We start from the raw sequence: 21,887 nt of genomic DNA on the forward strand, positions 1-21,887 counted from the left end.
GTGATTTTAACACATCACTTGTGCGTTGGGTGAAAATCGCAGCATGCTCTACTTTGTGAGTTTTTCACGCAACACAGGCCCCATAGAAGTGAATGGGGCTGCGTGAAAATCGCAAGCATCTGCAAGCAAGTGCGGATGCGGTGCGATTTTCACGCACGGTTGCTAGGAGACTATCAGGATGGGGACCCGATCATTATTATTTTCCCTTAAACAAACAGGAGTAGAAAAAAACTACAATCCTGCAGCCCCGCTTCTCTTCTGTCTTCTTCTTTGCTGTGCAGTAGGAAAAGGACCTGTGGTGACATCACTGCGCTCATCACATGGTCCGTCACACGATCCATCACCATAATGATGGACCATGTGATGAACGCAGTGATGTCAAAGGTCCTTTACCAGAAGAGATGCCGGCTGCGCGAACAAGTGGATTAAAGGTGAGTTAAGTGAGCCCTATTATACTATGCATTCTGTATTAACTATGCTATTATTTTCCCTTATAAACCATGTTATAAGGGAAAATAATACAATCTACACAACACCTAACCCAAACCCGAAATTCAGTGAAGAAGTTCGGGTACCAAACATGCCAATTTTTCTCACGCACGTACAAAACGCATTAAAAAGGTTTTGCACTCGCGCGGAAAATTCCCGCGATGCACCCGCATCTTATCCGGCCCAAAAACATGACGCCCGTGTGAAAGAGGCCTAACAAGCTGCTTGCCATGGTGTCAAATCAGGGAGCATGGATGAAGTATACACCAAACACCCACAGATATTTTATGCAGCTGAAATAATGTATATAATGACTACCTCTCTGAGAACCAAACTGGTGATTTCAGCCTGGCAATATGTGCAACCATTCTATGTAAAATACAGATACCACTATAGTAATAAACCACCCTCCCCCCAAAAAATACCTACAGCAGCTTAAAGGGGTTGTCTCTAGGATATGCCCAAAAACAACCGATAGGTGCGGGTCCCACCCGAAGCACACCAAGTGAAGTAGGGTGCACTGCGCATGCGCCCTCCATTCATTCCTACGGGAACGCCAAAAACAGCTAAGAGCTGCGCCTATCTTTAGAATGGAGCCCGTAAAATGAAGGAGAGCGCACCACGCTGGGCTATTTTCAGCAGTTCCACTGAAATGAATGAGAAGTGCACCGCTCAAGCACAGCCATTGCTCCATTCACTTCTATGGTGCTAATGGAAATAGCAGGGCACAGTGCGGGCTCCATTCTAAAGATAGCCTGAGGCTAGCGATGTCCCCCTAATGTCTGAGGAGAGACATCTTAATACTAATAACGCTTAGATGGAATTAATCATCAGAGAACAAATACATAAAACAAACATACTGTGCAAACATACCAGCGATAACCGGAATACCTACACTCGGCTTTGATTGCAGCACTGTTGATAGGCATGTAAGGATGTCTTGCAGCATAACGTGGACGGAAAATATCCCGACATAGTCGCCTCGCAATCCTGGTCAACTTTGTAGTGTGCAGATAAAATGCTTGACGCGTTTTCATGGCAAATTTTGGGCTTCCACCGGCTCTCATAGACAAGCTATGTGGACTCTTCCATGTAAGGAAAACATACGCTTTTTTCAATAGGGTAATGTAAAAAAATAAAAATAAAGTACATGTAACCCTATCTGCACCCAAGTTTAGAACAGCTGACCCTAATGTATATTTGGTTAAAGGGCTGTGTAAGTAATATGTAATGCTTTATTTTAGTATAAACAAACATGTTTTGCTTCAGGTGGTTTCCTTGGTAACAGACTACAAACAAACCACATGTAGTCTGATTCTACAATCTTACTCCATTGTATATATGTCGCCTACCATACTTAAGAAATAATTGGCAAAATGTAGGCGTCCATTCTTAGAATGCTGGCCCTCTTCTTTAAAAGAAACTAAGACCTCCTAATCTAAAAACACAATTTTCTTTTTCCTAGGATCTTGATGATCGTCTCAAAAGGTTTCACTGCATTTAATCAGTTTCACGTTCCTGGAAACATACCATGTTGTTACGATTTGGACCTGGCCTCTCCCCATCCAATCTGGTTGGCATCTTCAATCCACCATACTTTTTCCAGTATGCCCAGCACAATGCACATAGACGACACTGCATATTTGGAGGACCCCAGGAATACCACTGGTAAGATTGCGTTGCTATGTAGAAAGTAAATTACTTTTTTTTGTAGAATTACAACATTTGGAAAGTTAGTGTCAAATCTTGAGATGTCTATGAAATATCAATGACTGCTCAAAGCATACACAGCATGAAATAGTCTCATACTAAAAACTGTACACAATTTTGTATTGGCGTTTTATAGCTCCTAGTACCTACTCCCCCTGAGGAAGCTAGTCGCGAAACACGTGTCGGGGTCTCTAGGAGGTAGCCACTAGCTGGGTCTGTATTGTGTATATGTGATGATGGTTTTATCTAGGTGGGGAGCCACATGGTTTGATTTTGTATTTATTTAGACTTGTTTTTCCATCCCACCTTCTCCATTACTTGTAATGCTATAACTTGATGTTCCCGACGTATTGTGTGCACTCTCCATGTGGTTGTGTTGTCTTTGCCAATTTATGCATCTATTTATTTGTTTTATCGATTTCAATAATGATACATTTTTGTATTATATCTGTGTATATGCCGAGTGTCTGGGTTTGTCCCATCTAGGAGCTATTCATTTTTGACACTTGCGTTCTATTTGTGTTGTACAGCCACATTCTGATTTGATGTTTTATTGCTCATTGGTATATTGTCTTTCTATGCCAAACTGCTAGATTTAAAAGAAGACCGAATGGAAAGTAATAGGACTGGTACTTCCCTACAGAGCCAACTATGATAGTCACCAAGATATACCCATGAAGGGCAAATAAGCTTCTGGTCTAGTAGACTACTTCCCACAGACCACTAACTTAAGGGGTTTCCCATCCCAGACATTTACGGCATATCCACAGGATACGCCATAAACATCTGATGGGTGCGAGTCGGTTATCTCCAGAATGGGTGTTCCCCTCTCCCAGTTTATGGCTGTGGTGAATGGAGAGGTATGGTTGGATGCATGTAAGGCTCTCTCTTCCAAAAACAGCCAAGTACACATTCTTAGCTGTTTTTAAGGGCAGAGGGACGCACATGCGCGACCCCCTAGCCATTCAGTGGCTGTGGTGCGGGGGTTGAGGGTAACAGGTGAGGATCCCCGAGATGGGACCTGCACCTATCAGATATTTATCTAATATTTTGTAAATACTTCATCAATGTCTATGATGGGGGAACCCCTTTAAAGCATACCCGCAGTTATTGCAATGTTACCATTTACTAAAACAAAGCATCTAATGAGCTGGTAAGAGTGCACAGCAGCTGCAGCTCCGTCATGACCTACTGACCAAACTTCTCCTCGAAATAGCACTTTAGAACAGTTCTTGCATGTGTGGTAAGGGGTCTCTGAGCTGGGACTCTTACCAGTGAAAACTTCTCACGTGTCTCTAGGGAACATCTAGTTTTATACAACTCGGTAACCAATTTCAACTTGTGAACACTGAAGGCTGTATTACACAGCCCGATGTGGCAGACAATTGTCAGGAGAGGGGGGTGGGGGCGTTCCCTCCCGGCAATCACCTGCTCACTAGCGGCACAGACTGCTGCTATTACATGCAGCGATCTCCTCTGCAGCAGGGAGAGGAGGGATCACTATGCCATTGCTCATCCCCATGCTGTACAGTGGTTTGCCGGCGGCAGATCGCCATTAGACACAACGATCTGCCGCCTGCAAACGATAATTTTTTAACCTCTCAAAAGATTTGGATTGCTAGATGATTGTTTGCTCGTTCATCGGGCAATCAGTGGCAGTATTACATCACAAGATGATCGCTAACAAGCAATTCTATAAACCAAAAAATTTACATGTGTAATACAGGTATCTGCAGACTTCTTGATCTCATTACCACTAGGAGGTTCAGCAGTGGTCAACACATGGACGGAGGAGACCCAGCAAAAAAATAAATAAAAGCCCCCCCTCGCACTTACTGTAGCAGCTCTCACAGGCTCGTCCACTCATGTTCGGGGTTTGTACCACAGTTCCATTGACCACGGCAGGTTTGATACTATTTGCACTTATCTGGTTTGGGTTCGGTTTGTTACTAGAAAGTAGAAATAAATGGTGGAGGCATAAGACAAAATCCTAGAAGGCTTCCACACTGAAGAACAAAGCAAATAAAGGGCCTATCAATGCCGGCATTTGTATACAAAAAAAAAAAAACACGCACTATCTTGAAAATGGATGGTGGAAACTGGTTACACCACTACCCTGGACGTGAGGGAGGGAAGCAATTCCATCCAGAGGCTAATTAGCAGCCTCTACCGCTACCCTAACCAGAGGGTGGGAGGCCTAGGCTGTTCCATAAGGGCTAAGTTAAGCCTAGATGCCAATTAGCTGCTGCTTTAGTAAATCTAGTGCAGGGCATTACTCTACTCTAATTTAGCTGCAAAGTGCCGATCCCTCTCAACTTTTAGTCAGTAACTGAATAAAAGATTAGGCTGCTTCCCAAATCTATATGTGGCCGTTTCTGGGTCTCTATGGCCATGACAGCCTTGCAGCAACCCAATAAGTCGGTGCTTGGAGCTAGAACCACACACCACTAAAGAAAAAGCTTCTGTGCAGACACTCTCTGCATCAAAAGCTGCAACGAGCTGCAGAATTCAATGCTCATTTCGGGCAGAGGTGTGGATTTTTCAGAAAGACCGAATACAAATCAAAACCCACTAGGAAACCTGCACCACAAATCACAAATGCAGATTCCATAGCAGGTTGTTGTTTTTTTCCAGCAAAACAATTTGCAATAAATTTGAGAGTTTGAGATAATTCTTTACATTCACTTTTTTTGCTTCCTCGTACATTTTGCCCAATTATATAATGTATGCAACAGAATAACGACCAGTATGAAATACTTACTAGTTGGGTATATATACTTGTTTTAGTTTGCTTTCGGCTTCAGCTGCTTTCAACCGTTTCTGAAAGAAAAGAAAAAAAATAGAATCATTTCTAAAGATCAAGCAATACACCAAAAACAAGGCTTCTATTAAAAGGATGTATCTAGGACTTACTCCTTAGGACAGGTCACCAACATATCGTCACCCCCACTGGCCAGCCATTTTGCCAAGCTCCAGCGCTACTCCATACACTGTGTAGTGGCCGTTACTGATCTGATACTGGTGACAGCACTCGGTCTAAGTAATCAACGTTACGTCGTCTTATTAAGTGTCTTACCACACACCACATGGATTGACGTCCAGTGGCATTGGCACTTCAACCTGACACTGTCCCCCGTCCCCTTTGAAGTATAAACTGTAAAGGGCACAGTCCTCTCTCATCTTCACCTTTTGGGGCTGAATTTATCATGTGCAATGGTTTTGGTATCGGTTTTTGCTCTATGAGGTTGCGTCAAATTTATGAAATAGCGCACAGTAAATATATTTGGTGCAAGTGAAACATGGTGTACACTTACCAACAGGTTGCGACTTTTCAAGATGTTGCACAACATAAATGAGACTTAAAGGTGCTCTCATCTGTAATCCTGACCTGCTTTTCACTCCACTTCTGAAAGTGGCAAGGCTCACAACATTCTAAAAATGTTACCTACTGCTGCAGTAATATGTGCCAAATGTGACACAAGGGAATCACTTACAACATTTTTATGCCACAAAACTGGTGAAGCAGACTAAACAAAGACTAAGGGTCCACACGTCCGTAGAATGGGTCCAGATCCGTTCCGCAACGTTGCGGACCCATTCATTTTCTATGGGCCTGGAAGAGATGCGGACAGCACACTATGTGCTCTCCGTATCTGCATTTCCGGAGCGCGGCCCCGATCTTCCAGTTCGCGACTCTCAAAAAAAATAGAACATGTTCTATTCTTGTCCACAAGCGCTGACAAGAATAGGCAGTTCTTTAGGGGGTTCTGGCCGGGTGTATTGCGGATCTACTATACACTACAGACGTGTGAATGGACCCCAAGAGAAATGTCTCCCTTGGTTTTATTTTTCATGACCTACACCTTGTCTCTATAAGTGGCAGTGTCTCAAAAATGTGAGAGATTCAAATCATAAGTAATGAGGTCCTGTCATCCACCTGACATTTCTTACTAAATACTCGTACTTCCTATGACATCATTCTGGAGCATCTTTTCTTTTACTAATGTGAGTGCACTTCGGTGACATCATAAATGTTGCCCAAGAATCTGTGCTTAGAGGGTGGCCAATGGTGAGATGATTGTATGGCAAGTACTAATACAGCCTTGGTTGAAATTCTGCGCCATTTTCTATATTTCATAAGGCATGCCCACTTGTTTGCCAAATCTTTTGTGCTGCCCACATGGAGTTCCTGTCCATAAAACGGCTGCTGATGGAGGGTCATGTGACGAGGCAAACACTGCAGTGCACCTGCACTAAACCCAACAGCACAACTGCAGATGGCAGGTGCAATGTGTTTGAATGGAGGAGACATGACATGGAGGTGATCTGCCTGGTCACATGACCCCCCATCAGTGGCCATCTAATGGACAGGACCTCTGTGTGGAGAGCAGAACAAACCTGGCAAACACGGGGGCATATTTTCTGAAATACAGAAAATGGCACATCATTTCAACAAAGGCTATATTAGTAAGTGCCATATACTCATCCTACAAACACATTGATCCACAGTAACCAGAAAAGTGGACAACCCCTTTAACTAAAAAGAGGAAATGCTTTGCAAGAAAGTGACCGCCTAAGATGTGGTGTTTTGCACCCTAAAGTTACGCTAACACATAGTTGGCATAGGGATAGGCAAAAGCATCTATCCCTGCACCGAATATATAATCCAGCCTGAGCCCCTGCAGGTCTAGAGAAGGTGTGGTGCTGGTCTTCTGTTCCTCCTCCACAAAATATATGTATGGAAAAAATGGTGTGTGCCTACACTGCGAGCACCGGTTACACAGCATAAGATCCTCAGGAGGAATAACAGAGCAATGACACAATTAGTAAGACAGACACGTCAGGAAAGCTGACAGGTTCTCGTAATCTTGTCTCTCCCATATAGAGGATAATACAGGGCTTTTTGAATGTTTCTTCTAATAGGCCTCCTACAGTATGAACTAGTCATTTCCCAGCAATATATCCCGTAATAAGAGCTCACAAATAGAAAGCTACAACCCACTCAACGAGAGAGATCATATCTCACCCACAGACAAATTGCAATAGTTCCTGGTTTTCATTGTGATCACTAAATTGCCCATTAGACCAGGTACAGACGTTGACCAGAACAGAAAATAAAATAAAAGGAAAAAAAGAGAAAAAAAATGTTTTCCTTCCCCTCCAAAATCGGGTATACATGGCAGGGGGTTGATTCGTGAAGAATGATTTTCACTGACAGCAAGCAGTTACTACTACTACTACAGTGTTACACATGATAATACCTGTTGCACGTATCTGTCCGTTGTTTTCCACATATAGTAATATTCTATTATGCTGGTCAGCGATTTCCATGGTAACTAAAGGAAAGAAAAGAAATATAAATGAAACAGCACAAGATGGAGGTTATTACTCAATGACACGTCACACAAGCCTATAGCACCGAGCTGGGGTACGGGGTAAGGCCTCATTCACACAGCATTTCCTGTTTGAAAGTCAGGAAACTGCATTAACCCCTTCAACCACTGTGACGTCATGGCGTTGTGAGCCCGCTCAATACATGGCGGGGGTCGGCTGTATACTACACCAGGCTGCAACATTGGAGAATGGTGATCATGCTGAACCCTGTCATTAAGCCCCTCAGATGCTGCGATCTGTGAGGTAAGGCAGCAGGATGCACTCCCTCTGCCTTCTAATCAGAGCCCCTAAGTGAAAATGCAGGGCTCTGATCAGTTACCATGGTAGCATGCTTCTGAAGCTTCCCAGGCCCGTCATGGTAACCTCCCTGCTGCGCTGTGCACGAGGCACAGCTCAGCAAGGAGAGTGTCAGGATGCCAATAACCCAAATAGATCTTTATTAGGGTGAATAGGACCAAAATACCACAGGTTCTATCCCCCTAAGGGGGTTAAAAGTTATTACTAAAAAAGTTTTAAAAAAAATAAATATAAATAAAATAATGGGGAAAAAAATTAAAATATTCAAAGTTTAAATCACCCCCATTTTCCAATTTAACATATAAAAATATATTAATCAAATAAATCAGGTATTGCCCCGTTTAAAAATGTCTGAAGTCTTAAAATATTTTTAAAAAATCCCTGTGCGGTAAATGCCATAACGGAACAAAAATCAAAACCACACAATGTTTCCGACAGGTATCTGGTAGCGGTCTACCCCATATATGTATTGAAATAAACATGCATGCTTAGCCGATCTGAGGTGCATGCATTAGGGTTCCATCATTATTCTTAGTGCTGTCTGGGGTCAATGATTTGCAGCGCCTGGGTAGATCATAAAACCTGGCACAATAATGGACTGCCGAGTCCCAGAAACGTCTTGCAGTTTACTCTATAAATCCCTCTGTAGGTAGAGCTACACTGAGTAAACAGCAGAGGTGATGCCCGGCCATAATCTGCAGGTAATTTCCACATAAAACGCTTTACTTACAAAGTCCTGCTGAATGTCTGTAAAATCCTTGCCATACTTCTCCAAAGCCTCTTCAAACAGATTTGCCTCTGAAGCGGACCACTCCTCCATTTCATCTCTGCAGAGCACAGGACCTCCTTGTGGTACCAGGGCAGAAATGGCTTTAGATATATCGTAATAGTTTTTGTGTAATGTGTCCATAGCGTGGAACTAGAATCAGAGAAAATGTAGTTAGAGACCATCCTTCTGTACGAGAGCATTTCCTGAGCCGCAGAACCATCAGTAATCCACAGGATAGGGGATAACTATCAGATTGTTGGGATCCTACCGCTGGTATCCCCCCACTGATCACGAGATCAGAACACTGTACTCAGCATCTCTGGAACTCCCATAGAAACTAAAAGAGGATGCACGCATGTGCAACAGGCCGCTCCGGTCATTTTAGGGAAGCAGCAGGGGGTCCTCATTCTCATGATCGCTGGGGTCCCAGCAGTAGGACCTCCACTGATCTTATAGTTACCCCCTATTTTTACACCATAAAAGTGACATTAAAGTCACTTTAGTAAATGGCATCTCATGTAGAGAAGGTTCAATGTAAGACCGCGCTGCTCCCAATTTGCAGAGGATCTCCCTCACTGGATTAAGTCAGCGACCACTTTTTCAAATAGGCGAACATCGATGGTCCACGGGAAACTCACAGTTCACGGGTCAGTGGTGCCACTCTTGGCATCCACAGAAAAACTGACCCGTGAACTGTGAGTTTCCCGTGGACCATCGATGTTCGCCTATTTGAAAAAGTGGTCGCTGACTTAATCCAGTGAGGGAGATCCTCTGCAAATTGGGAGCAGCGCGGTCCTACACTGAGACTTATTTACGGATTGTTGTGAAATAAACCCACTTACTTTGGGACCTGCAGCACTATAGATAGGCAACCTGACTGAGTATTTTCTTTCTTCATGTAGAGAAGGTTAATACAAGCCACTTACTAATGTATTGTGATTGTCCATGTTGCTTCCTTTGCTGGCTGGATTCATTTTTCCATCACATTATAACCACTCGTATCCAGGGGTTAAGACCACTACTGCAGTGCAGATACAAAGTGGCCAGGATGGAATATGCTGCGCATGTGTGCCTTCCCACAATCCCGGCTACCAGAGAAGCCAGCGCCTTTTCTTATAGTGTGCATGCACGACCACCACGGATGGATTGCAGGGTGGTCGTAACCATGGAAATTAGCAGAATATAATGTGCTAGAAAAATTAACCCAGCCAGCAAAGGAGACAATATGGACAATCACAATACATTAGTAAGTGCCCAGTATTACCTTTCTCTACATGATAAATACCATCTGCTGAAGTGACACAACCCCTTCAATCTTGGTAAATCGGCCTCATACGGTCCAGTTCAGAGGCATCTTTTATTTATTTAGTTTTTAATTATAAAGTTGTCATCAACCATTCTTCCTTACCAACGTGATGTCTCTAGATGCCGCAGCTGCACTCATGTGTAGACTTGGTTGCCGCACAGAGCTACTGCAGTCTAACGCACGGGCAAAAGTACCTACGGATCTGGAACAAAAAAAAATACATAAAAATAACTGACATGAAATTAACCCCTTCTACCCCGGGCCAGTGTGTGCCCTCCTCTCCAGGCCATTTTTTGGCAAATCTGACGTGTCACTTTATGGTGTAATAACTTTGGAACGCTTTTACCTATCCAGGCCATTCTGAGATTGTTTTCTCGTGACACATTGTACTTCATGCTAGTCATAAATTTGAGTCAATGTATTTCACCTTTCATTTATGAAAAAATCCCAAATTTACCATAAATTTTGAAAAATGTGTCAATTTTCTAAAATTCAATTTCTCTGCTTTTAAAACAGAAAGTGATACCTCATAAAATATGTATTACTTAACATGGCGGCAAGTCACATGCCGCCATGACGTACTATTACGTTATTACATAACCATATAAAAATAATGGGAATCACTTGATTATTGAGGAATGTATTAGTCAGAAAAATCGTGAACACAGCAAACAGCTGGGGGCGAGGGAAGAAATGGCACTGTACCCCAAGAGGGTTGCTGCAGGCATACCCCGCACGGCGTCTTGTCTAACATCCTTTGATTTCAGCTTGTGTGGCCTGAGGTGGAGCGACTGAGCCAGAACCCAGCAGCAAGGATCATGCAACTACGATTCCCACCATGGGTCTGGCAGAAAAAGTCCCTACAGGTTGAACAAACCCTTAAAAGCATCCCTGTGCTTTAAAAAATAATAATAAAAAAATTCTTATTTCATAGTGATATATTTCAAAAGGAACTGATCGGGGCGATCCGAGTGCGGAGACTCTGTGATCACTAGAACGAGAAGAAAGAAGCACTCAGAGTCTAGGAGACAGTCTCCAGTCCATCTCCTGCAGCAAGGAGAGAGCGCTCAGTGCGAGTGCTTCATTCTCCTCATGGTACCCATCAATCTAGGACTAGGACACTCCACCTATCAAATATGTCACTATCACGACCAAATTAATAGAGATTAATAGAAGTATATCACAGGACAAATTGTGTAAATATATATATATTTCATTGCCTTCTTACCGTGCTACTACTAAAAACTGGTCTATCTGTTTATCTGTAAGGGGGTTGCTTGCCTCCCAAACTTTTGTCTCAAGGAAAGCTTGGTCTCTACCATCTTCTACGCCTGTGACGGAAAAAAATAAGTATTATATATGAAAACATTCCTGTAATGTTGGTTATCGTTGTCCACCAGGATGATCGCCGTCATCGTATCTGACAATGTTATATCTGTATCCATATAGTCACAATAACTATTGCCGGCTAATGTACAGTTTTCGTGAGAGCCGCCAGTAGGCTGATCCACATTTTTTCTCTTCGGGTTGAATGCAGACCCATTCACTTTGATGGGGCCATAAAAGATGCGGGCAGCACTTTTTTCGGACAATGATAGGACAGTTCTATTAGGGGCTGGCTGTTACTTTCCACAAAATGAGGAATGCACATGGCCAGCACCTGTGTTTGGCAGGACGGCAAAACAACCAACGGTCGTGTGAATGAGCCCTAACTTTGTCAATCGAGCTATGTTACTGTAAAACCTAAAACTGCTCAGCTGCAGAATACCCAGCATTACAGTCTAGACATCAGAGGGAGAATTTAGGCCGGACACATTGTCATACAGAAGCGATTATTACCTTCTTCTAGCAGATCTGTAATGTCAGCTTGGTATCTGTTGCCCACACGTATTTCTCCTTTATCTGCCAACAATGTTTTCTGCTGAGGATCATACACTAAGGAGTAAAAGAAAAAATCCTGCAAAAGAAAAAAAAAAGTGTTGTAAGAGGCGAGAAAAACAAAGAACATATAAAGCACTTGCAGACCACCCATAGACCGTAAGGGTCCCAGTTGTGGGCACTTATCTCTGCAACGGCGTTCCTGTTAGCAACAGTCAACGCCAATTGTACAGCTGTGGGAGCGGGGTGCAGGCCGTCATTGACAGCTGGGCTCCCCATAGAGAAGGCAGCGGTCAGCAATGCCACTGCCAGCTACAGTCCTAGTGATCATATGGTCGCCGAGGGTCGGGTATCTACAAGAGCTTCTGTATTCCCTCCAAGAACTGGGACTGATACCTGTATGTCTGCTCCAGCTACAGGAGTAACCAGCAATGTACAAAATAAAAAGGTCAAGTTAAATGTCCCCCAGAGGTCTTGTAAGAACTTATGGGGGTGCACAGTGTGAAGAAAGCAATATACCACCACACGCAGCTTCTATCCTCGATGATCATAAGCTAAATATCTCCATATTGGCAAAAAGATCACAATGGAAAGGGGACATAAATATAATAAAAAAATATATATAAAAAATATAAATAAATAAATAAATGAATGAATGAATGAATGAATGAATGAAAATGCATCTGGTAAGGAAGGGGATAAATAGTCCGGTCCTGATCAGCCCTATTTAGGCTACTTTCACATCTGCGGCAGCAATTCCAGCAGAGAACAACCTGCCAGAATTCTCCGGATGCAATGGGAATGCCCACATTAAGATCGGCTGCACTCCAGCAAGAATCCTGTGCATGCTGTGGCTTGTGTCCGGTCCGATTCTCACCATTTTTACCGGATTAGGCGGCTGGATCTCTGTGGCACAGACGTGAAAGTAGCCTAAACCTGACATACTTCTTGAAAAGGTTGATCCTGCTGATTGTCAAAATCGGTTGTGGCATTTGAGAGAAAAAATTAAATACAGCACTAGGAAGTTGAGGAGCCAAAGTGCATAGCCCTCATTTGCATAAAGAATAAAAGTCTATTGCTGTCAATTTTCACAAGACGTGTGTCATTTTAATCAGTAGGAACCATACGATACAGTATACCTGGGTCAATATAGTGATGAGCAGGCAGTGTAATACTGACGCCGATTACCCGATGGACGAGCAAACGCTCATTCATTAGGTAATTGGAATCTGTCAGCAGGTTTAATAATCATCGTTTGTCGGTGGCAGATCGTGCTGCCGGCATTAACCTCCTCACGACCGCCGTACGCAGGATTGCGTCTTCTCGGCGGCCGTGCTCTTCTGGGTGGACGCGCCGGTGCGTCCTCTCGCGAGACGCGAGATTTCCGGGTATGCCGGCCCGCGCATGCGCATCGCGGGCCGGCAAAATTCAAAGAAGAAGTTCGTCATCAACCTGCCGGCCACGATCATTGGCTGGCAGGTTGATGATTTTCAAAAAATCCAATCAGCAGCCATTTAACCCCACATATTAGTAAATATGATGGGGTTATATGGCTGCTGTGCTCCTCTGCTCCTTCTTTTGGTCGGTTGGTTCCAGCAGAGGAGCACACATCACTGTGAGTACCCACTACAGTACACTTAGCCCCCAGATCACCCCAATTAACCCTTTGATCACCCCTTCTTGCCCCTGTCAATCACTAGTGAAAAGGAAAAAAGTGATCAGTGCAAACTGTCACTTTTTTTTTCCACTGGTATTGACCGTTAGGTTTTAGGTATAGTTTAGGTCCCTTGGTTAGGTAGTTAGCGATCAGTTAGCGCCCAGCCCACCGCACCGCACTCCGTTATTCGCTGATTAGCGTATCGCTAATCAGCATTTGTACTTTTATAGTATCTGAAAGTGATCAAAACTGATCACGGTCAGATCTATAATTGTATTAGTGTCACTTTAGTTCGCCCTCCACCCAAAACGCAGTGTTTGCCCGATCAGGCCTGATCGGTCGCCCACACGTGCGTTCGCCCACACCCGCCCCACCGCAGTGACAAAAAAATTATTTTTTTTTGATCACTGCACATTCACTTTACACGCACTGCGGCGATAAAAAAATCAGTTTTGATATTTTTTATCAACCGCAGCGGCCTCCGGTACTTCGCTAGCCTCCCCTTTGTAAGACAGGCTTGCTTTTTTTTTCTTGGGTAGTCTCAGGGAATACCCCTAAATTTAGTTGCCCAAATGTCTAACAGGGGGTATTCTTCTGAAGAGGCCTACAGGCTTCTGACCCAGTCGGATGAGGAGTGGGAACCCTCATCTGATGAATCCAGCGGGTCAGAATACGAACCTGTAGAAAGCAGTGGCAGTCTGACCCAAAGTTCGGACGAGGAGGCTGAGGTCCCTGATACCACCAGGCGTACCCGGCCCCGTGTCGCTAGACCGCAGGTTGCGCAGGATCCGCTTCAAGAGCAGCAGAGTGGGGCTGGCGCTGTCGGATTACGTGGTGAGGCATACACCAGCAGCCCAGCCCTCCCTGGACCTAGTACCAGCACTGCCGTACAACATGGTGAAGTAGCGAGCACCAGAAGGGCAGTTGAAGCTGGTACGGTGGCACGTGCAGTAGTGACCCCGTCGCAGCCACCGCAAAGACGTGCCCGTAGAGACCCTAGAATCCCTGAGGTGCTGGCAAACCCTGATTGGCAGTCCCCAACTTCAGCCGCACCTGTAGTTCCCCCTTTCACCGCCCAGTCTGGAGTTCGGGTTGAGACAGCTCAGATCGGTTCGGCCCTGGGATTTTTTGAGCTGTTCTTGACTGCGGAGCTCTTAGACTTAGTTGTGGCCGAAACAAACAGATATGCCACACAATTTATAACCGCTAACCCGGGAAGCCCTTATGCCCAGTCTTTCCGGTGGAAACCAGTCCAAGTTTCCGAAATTAAAACTTTTCTGGGCCTCCTCCTCAACATGGGCCTGACAAAAAAGCATGAATTGCGGTCATATTGGTCCACGAACCCGATTCATCACATGCCCATGTTCTCTGCTGCTATGTCCAGGACACTATTTGAGACCATCCTGCGTTTCCTGCACTTTAGTGATAACAGCACCTCCCGTCCCAGAGGCCACCCTGCTTTTGACCGGCTCCACAAAATTCGGCCCCTCATAGACCATTTCAACCAGAAATTTGCAGATATTTATACCCCAGAGCAAAACATCTGCGTAGACGAGTCCCTGATACATTTTACCGGGCGCCTTGGCTTCAAACAATACATCCCAAGCAAGCGCGCCCGGTATGGGGTCAAATTGTATAAGCTCTGTGAAAGGGCCACAGGCTATACCCACAAATTTCGGATCTATGAGGGAAAAGATCAGACCCTGGACCCGGTCGGTTGCCCTGACTACCTGGGGAGCAGTGGGAAGACAGTTTGGGACTTGGTGTCACCCTTATTCGGCAAGGGGTACCATCTTTATGTGGACAATTTTTACACAAGTGTGGCCCTCTTTAGGCATTTGTTTCTAGAACGGATTGGCGCCTGTGGTACCGCGCGAACTAGTCGCGCGGGCTTCCCCCAACGGCTCGTTACCACCCGTCTTGCAAGGGGGCAGAGGGCCGCACTGTGTAACGAAGAACTGCTCGCGGTGAAATGGAGAGACAAGCGTGACGTTTACATGCTCTCCTCCATTCACGCAGACACGACAATCCAAATTGAGCGAGCAACCCGTGTCATTGAAAAGCCCCTCTCAGTCCACGACTATAACCTTCACATGGGAGGGGTGGACTTCAATGACCAGATGTTGGCTCTGTATTTAGTGTCCCGCAGAACCAGACGCTGGTATAAGAAGGTGTCTGTATATTTAATTCAATTGGCTCTGTACAATAGTTTTGTTCTCTACAGTAAGGCTGGGAGAACTGGATCCTTCCTCAAATTTCAGGAAGAGATCATCGCGAACCTCCTGTACCCAGGAGGTTCCGTGGCCCCATCCACCAGTGTAGTTAGCCGTCTACACGAGCGACATTTCCCCAGTGTCGTTCCTGGTACCTCAAACCGACCGCCACCCCGAAAAAAATGTCGTGTCTGTAGCAGGAGTGGAATAAGGCGTGACACCCGCTATTTCTGTCCTGACTGTCCTGACCACCCTGCCCTATGCTTTGGAGAGTGTTTCCGGAAGTACCACTCACAGGTACACTATTAGAATAGGGATCATCTCACCAGGACAGGCACACAGGGCTATTAGGGCCCATTCACTCACAGCTGCTGCAAACGTCTCCTTTCACATGGGACAAAGTGCATAACGCACTTCGCCACATCTTTGGGCGATTTGCGCTTTGCACATTGACCCATGGGGAAGGAGAGGTTTGTTCTATAAAGGTAAAAAAACAAAAAAAAAAAAAACACCAGTAAGCAAACACTGTTAATGTTTAGTTCAAAAAGTTAAAGTTTACATGTTCTGTTCCAAAGTTAATAAAATTATTGCGTTGTGGCCTGGTTTTTTCTTTTTTTTTTTTTTTTTTCTTTTTTACCTTCCAGGTGGACCAACCGATCTACTAGCTGCAGCACCGATGTGCATTCTGACAGAAGCATTGCGCTGCTGTCAGATTACACGCAAGTCGGTGTATGCGGCGCTGCAAGACGGGATTTTCTCCTCTGCAGTGACAGATACGTTTGCCAAGGCATACGAGCTGAGGAGGAGGCGGCGTTCCTATGCTTTGGCAAACACTTTGTATATATATATAAAAAATAAAAAATAAATCCCGGCAATGATTTATTCATCCACATCGATTGATGCGAATGGAGAAATCTGGTTTGCCAGGGCATACGAGCTAAGTGGGTATGGATGTAGGGCGGAGCTCCTATGTCCTGGCAGACGCCTTTCCCCTCCATTTTTTTTTTGGGCAGAGATTTTTTCATCCACATTGATCGATGCGAATGAAGAAATCTGTGCCGTTCATTTTTTTCTTTCAGCCCAGAGGCTGAACGGAAAAAAAAAATCTCATTACCTGTATGCTCAATATAAGGAGAATAGCAGAAACTCCTAATGCTGGCCATACATGTAATGATTGCGGAGACCCTCAAATGCCAGGGCAGTACAAACACCCCACAACTGACCCCATTTTGGAAAGAAGACACCCCAAGGAATTTGCTGAGGGGCATATTAAGTCCATGAAAGATTTAAATTTTTGTCCTAAGTTAGCGGAAAGTGAGACTTTGTGAGGAAAAAAAAAAAAAAATAAATCAATTTCCGCTAACTTATGCGAAAAAAAATAAAAAATTCTATGAACTTGCCAGGCCCCTCATTGGATACCTTGGGGTGTCTTCTTTCCAAAGTGGGGTCACATGTGGGGTATTTATACTGCCCTGGCTTTTTAGGGGCCCTAAAGCGTGAGAAGAAGTCTGGGATCCAAATGTCTAAAAATGCCCTCCTAAAAGGAATTTGGGCACCTTTGCGCATCTAGGCTGCAAAAAAGGTGTCACACATCTGGTATCGCCGTACTCAGGAGAAGCTGGGGAATGTGTTTTGGGGTGTCATTTTACATATACCCATGCTGGGTGAGATAAACATCTTGATCAAATGCCAACTTTGTATAGAAAAATGGGAAAAGTTGTCTTTTGCCAAGATATTTCTCTCACCCAGCATGGGTATATGTAAAATGACACCCCAAAACACATTCCCCAACTTCTCCTGAGTACGGCGATACCAGATGTGTGACACTTTTTTGATGCCAAGGTGGGCAAAGGGGCACATATTCCAAAGTGCACCTTTCGGATTTCACCGGTCATTTTTTACACATTTTGATTGCAAAGTACTTCTCACACATATGGGCCCCTAAATTGCCAGGGCAGTATAACTACGCCACAAGTGACCCCATTTTGGAAAGAAGACACCCCAAGGTATTCCGTGAGGGGCATGGCGAGTTCCTAGAATTTTTTATTTTTTGTCGCAAGTTAGTGGAATATGAGACTTTGTAAGGAAAAAAGAGAAAAAAAAATAAAAATCATCATTTTCCGCTAACTTGTGACAAAAAATAAAAAGTTCTATGAACTCACTATGCCCATCAGCGAATACCTTAGGGGGTCTACTTTCCGAAATGGGGTCATTTGTGGGGTTTTTCTACTGTTTGGGCATTGTAGAACCTCAGGAATCATGACAGGTGCTCAGAAAATCAGAGCTGTTTCAAAAAGCGGAAATTCACATTTTTGTACCATAGTTTGTAAACGCTATAACTTTTACCCAAACCATTTTTTTTTGCCCAAACATTTTATTTTTATCAAAGACATGTAGAACAATAAATTTGGCGAAAAATTTATATATGGATGTCGTTTTTTTTGCAAAATTTTACAGCTGAAAGTGAAAAATGTCATTTTTTTGCAAAAAAATCGTTACATTTTGATTAATAACAAAAAAAAGTAAAAATGTCAGCAGCAATGAAATACCACCAAATGAAAGCTCCATTAGTGAGAAGAAAAGGAGGTAAAATTCATTTGGGTGGTAAGTTGCATGACCGAGCGATAAACGGTGAAAGGAGTGTAGTGCCGAAGTGTAAAAAGTGCTCTGGTCATGAAGGGGGTATCAGCTAGCGGGGCTGAAGTGGTTAAGGAAGGGGCGGCCAGGTGTACATAGGAAGGGGCAGGGGTGGTTGTGGTTTACCATTAGAGGGGGCACAGAACAGAGTGTAAAAATATATAAAAGCCATCCACACTAAAAGAAGGAAGTGAAACCTGTAAAATAAACTTATTGCACTACTCACCTCTCTTTCCAAGTAGGATTTTAAGGACTCGGTTTCATTTAGCAGTGTAACGCTGCATTTGCCCCTAAAAATTTAAAAAATCATGACATTCTTTTACAAAGAATATACATTTATAAGAAACTAAGTAAAGTCTACACCACATGGTGGCACATAGAGGACAAGGTCATACATGGATGGGAGGGTGGTCGCAGTGGTCACACATCTGCTCTGTACAGGTACAGTAAGTCTGCATGTGAATAATCCGACATCTACCTCTTGTAGCCTTCATACTTTATACTGCTGCTCTACCTGACAGCAGCCTTTGGCACTCCAGCTGTGGTGTGAAAGTACGACTCCCAGCATGCACACCTGCTTAGTCTTTTTAAGAACTTCCATACAAGTGAAGGGAGCATGCTAGGAGTTGTAGTTTCACCAGAGCTGGAGGTTGCTGATCCCTGAACTAAACGGTCAAAATCTTGTAAGGAACTAAGGATTGAAGCATTTATTAAGTTTTCAACAAGTGGTTCCATGTGTTACCAAGCGGTCTTCTCCACGGCTTCACGCACACGACCGTATTTCCCCGTCAGTGTGCTAGCCACATTTGTGTGTGCATTCATTTCTATGGGGTCATGCACACACGTGTAATTTTTGTAGATCTGTAAATTATAGAACGTGTACTATTCTGGTCCGCATTGTGGACGGGAATAGTCATTTTTATCTATGCCATCATGACTTCTAGGCCCTACCACATCCATATTTCTGCCATTTTATGCTGCGGATGTCCTTCCTCCCTCACCTGCATCTTGCTCACCTTATGTGTGTGGCTGGTAAAGACTCCAGCTGTCTAGACAGAAACAGCTCTCTATGCCTTAACTGGTGCTTTGATTTTTCAGGTAAATCCACCATCTCAGGGTTCTCCATTTCTTCTTCCATTTCCCCTAATAAATAAATAAAAAATAATTACATTTTAGGATTGCGAATTTAGAGCAGAAATCTCATATGGTCTGTCAGCGGACGATGGCAATGACATTCATAATGATTGTGCGAGAAGAAAACGTCAAATTCTGAAGAAAAAACACACTGGAGGTCGTCTTATCACTCACGTATCATGACACGAGGACAAGAGAGCTCAGGACTTATCCGGAGCACAAGCAGCCTGGCGGCAAGATAATTTTCAGAGCTTTTAAAAAAGGGAGAAATACATGATGATAATTTTTCCAAAAAGGCATCTCTACCGCTGAGCTTTTTTGTTTAGTACAGATGGGGATGGAAAGGCAGACTGCAGTATTGGAAAAAAACCTATTGGAAAAAAAATATTTTAGGCCAAAATATGCACACCTCAGTAATAAAGAAAATCCACCTTTTAAAAAAAAAATGGGTTGTCCATATGTCTAGCCTTTATCAGATATGCTTTCTTATCCAGACAAATGGAGGGATCCAATTACAGATCTAAGTAACCGAGCCAAGAGTGATCCATGTTGAATCACCACCCAGAACCCCAAGCACTGACTTGTCCAGTTTTAGCAATTTCTTCAAAACCCGAGTCGTGTACCTTTGGGGAGGTGACCATTTGACAGGACACAAGGGGAGCAGGTCACCACCGCAGACAGCGGTGTCAAAACAGAGACTGACATCCTGAGAGCTCAGAGGAGCAGCCGAGGCCAGGGAGGATAGGAGCGGGTAGCCGGGGCTGGGAAGCAGATAAGTATGCTTCCCTTCGCAGGTCTGCCCAACCCCTCACTCCGCTCCACCACAAAGGTCCACAACCTCTTTAATCCCATAATGCCCAATGCCGTACATGAGCAGGCTCAGCTGTATAATACAGAAGGCAGCCGGCCGCAATGACCAGAATCAGCAATGACGTAGAAATCGGGCATTTAACCCCTCAGATGCAGTGTTCAATTGTGATCGCAGCATCTGTAAAGTTAGGCAGAGGGAGGGAGCTTCATCTGCCTTCCAATCGGAGCCCCCGCAGTGAAATCCTGGGGCCCGCTAAAGGTTCCTAAGGCTTGTCATGGTAAACTGTCTGCGAAGCTGAGCACAAGGCACAGATTCACAGGCAGGCAATGAAAATCACATAGACCATAATAGTTCTTTATTATGGTATCTGGGACAAGTGATCAGGAGATCGCAAGTTCCAGTCCACCGAGGGGACTAGAAGTTACTGAGTAAAAAATTATATATAAAAATTCACCCCCTTTAGCAAATAAAATAATAATAAAAACTACAGTTCATACCGCTCCATAAATGAAAAAAAAAAAAAAAGTTATGACTTTTTTTAAAGTAACAAAATAAAAACCATACAAAGTTGGTATTGCCGTAATTGTATTGACCCACAGAATAAGGACGTCTAGTTATCTTTTCCCGCAAAAAATAACCCCTTATATAGCTATGTGAACAGAAAATAAAAAAATATTGGAATGTGGGGAGAAAAATCTAAAACGAGCCCAGTCTTTAAAGGAGTTTCCAGGCTCCTGACATTGATGACCTGTCCACAGAATAGGTCATTAATATCCAGTGAGGGTTTGACACTTCTACGATCAGCTGTTCCCTCTACCCTCTGGGGCTGGAGCTAGCATTGTGAATGGAGCGGAAAGCACAGCTCTCTACTAAGTGTAGTGGCCATGCAGGGTTACTGCAGCATTCAAGTGAACGAGAGCATAGCTGCAGTAACCCAGCATGACCACTACACTTTGAACGACGCTGTGTTTCCAGTTCCATTCACAGTGCTAGGTCTAACGGATCATGGGAGGGTGCAAAGTGTTGGACCTTCATCAATCAGATATGTCATCAGTATCAAGATCCTGGAAAAACACAGAGTCCCACGAGGCTGGTCACCGTTGTGGGCTGCTATTGGCTGCATATAATAACATATAATCAATGAGCGCAACATCACAGGCCGAGGAAGAGGCTGCAGGGCCCGTCTGCACTGGGGGGGAGGGAGGCTTGGGCGGGAGGCTGTCGCTCTCTTATAAGCAATAAATAAAGCCCTATAGATGCTGGTATGAATTTACATGAAAAGGAGATAAAAAATATGTCTCCAAGGAGGCAAGCTCCTAAATTCTGGACTGTCGCTTTAAACTGAACATTGCAGCATTACAGCTAGTGTGCTCACGTTGATATCTCTCAAGGTCCGTCTCACGTCTTTGCCGTGTTCATTTTTTATAGTTTACCGTATTTCTGACAATCCCCTGCCTCCAATGTCTTACTCCACATAATAGGAAGAGTGATTAATGTATTCTCGTCAATGGGTTTCTGTAAAGCGCGTTGAGGATAGAAGAAGAAATCAGTTTTCAGAAGATTATATGTACTTTATGATGGTGGCGCCAATC

The 21,887-nt window shown here is 44.1% G+C and overlaps 1 protein-coding gene across 2 annotated transcripts in view; it reads right to left on the reverse strand.

Moving 5' to 3' along the window:
• Positions 1 to 21,887, reverse strand: part of LOC122921613 (metastasis-associated protein MTA1-like) — a 73,674-nt gene that overhangs the window by 3,497 nt on the left and 48,290 nt on the right. For both annotated transcript variants that reach the window (XM_044271729.1, XM_044271728.1), the window contains exons 4-14: positions 19,367 to 19,493; positions 18,577 to 18,640; positions 11,805 to 11,922; positions 11,194 to 11,296; positions 10,068 to 10,167; positions 8,621 to 8,809; positions 7,461 to 7,535; positions 4,961 to 5,019; positions 4,036 to 4,148; positions 2,020 to 2,171; positions 1,385 to 1,574 (exon numbers count right to left, since the gene is read on the reverse strand). In XM_044271729.1, coding sequence (XP_044127664.1) covers positions 1,385 to 1,574; positions 2,020 to 2,171; positions 4,036 to 4,148; positions 4,961 to 5,019; positions 7,461 to 7,535; positions 8,621 to 8,809; positions 10,068 to 10,167; positions 11,194 to 11,296; positions 11,805 to 11,922; positions 18,577 to 18,640; positions 19,367 to 19,493 — 1,290 coding nt within the window. The remainder of the gene's footprint in view (positions 1 to 1,384; positions 1,575 to 2,019; positions 2,172 to 4,035; positions 4,149 to 4,960; positions 5,020 to 7,460; positions 7,536 to 8,620; positions 8,810 to 10,067; positions 10,168 to 11,193; positions 11,297 to 11,804; positions 11,923 to 18,576; positions 18,641 to 19,366; positions 19,494 to 21,887) is intronic.

This window comes from Bufo gargarizans, chromosome 11 (genome assembly GCF_014858855.1).
Source record: "Bufo gargarizans isolate SCDJY-AF-19 chromosome 11, ASM1485885v1, whole genome shotgun sequence".
In the NCBI taxonomy this organism is placed as follows: domain Eukaryota; kingdom Metazoa; phylum Chordata; class Amphibia; order Anura; family Bufonidae; genus Bufo; species Bufo gargarizans.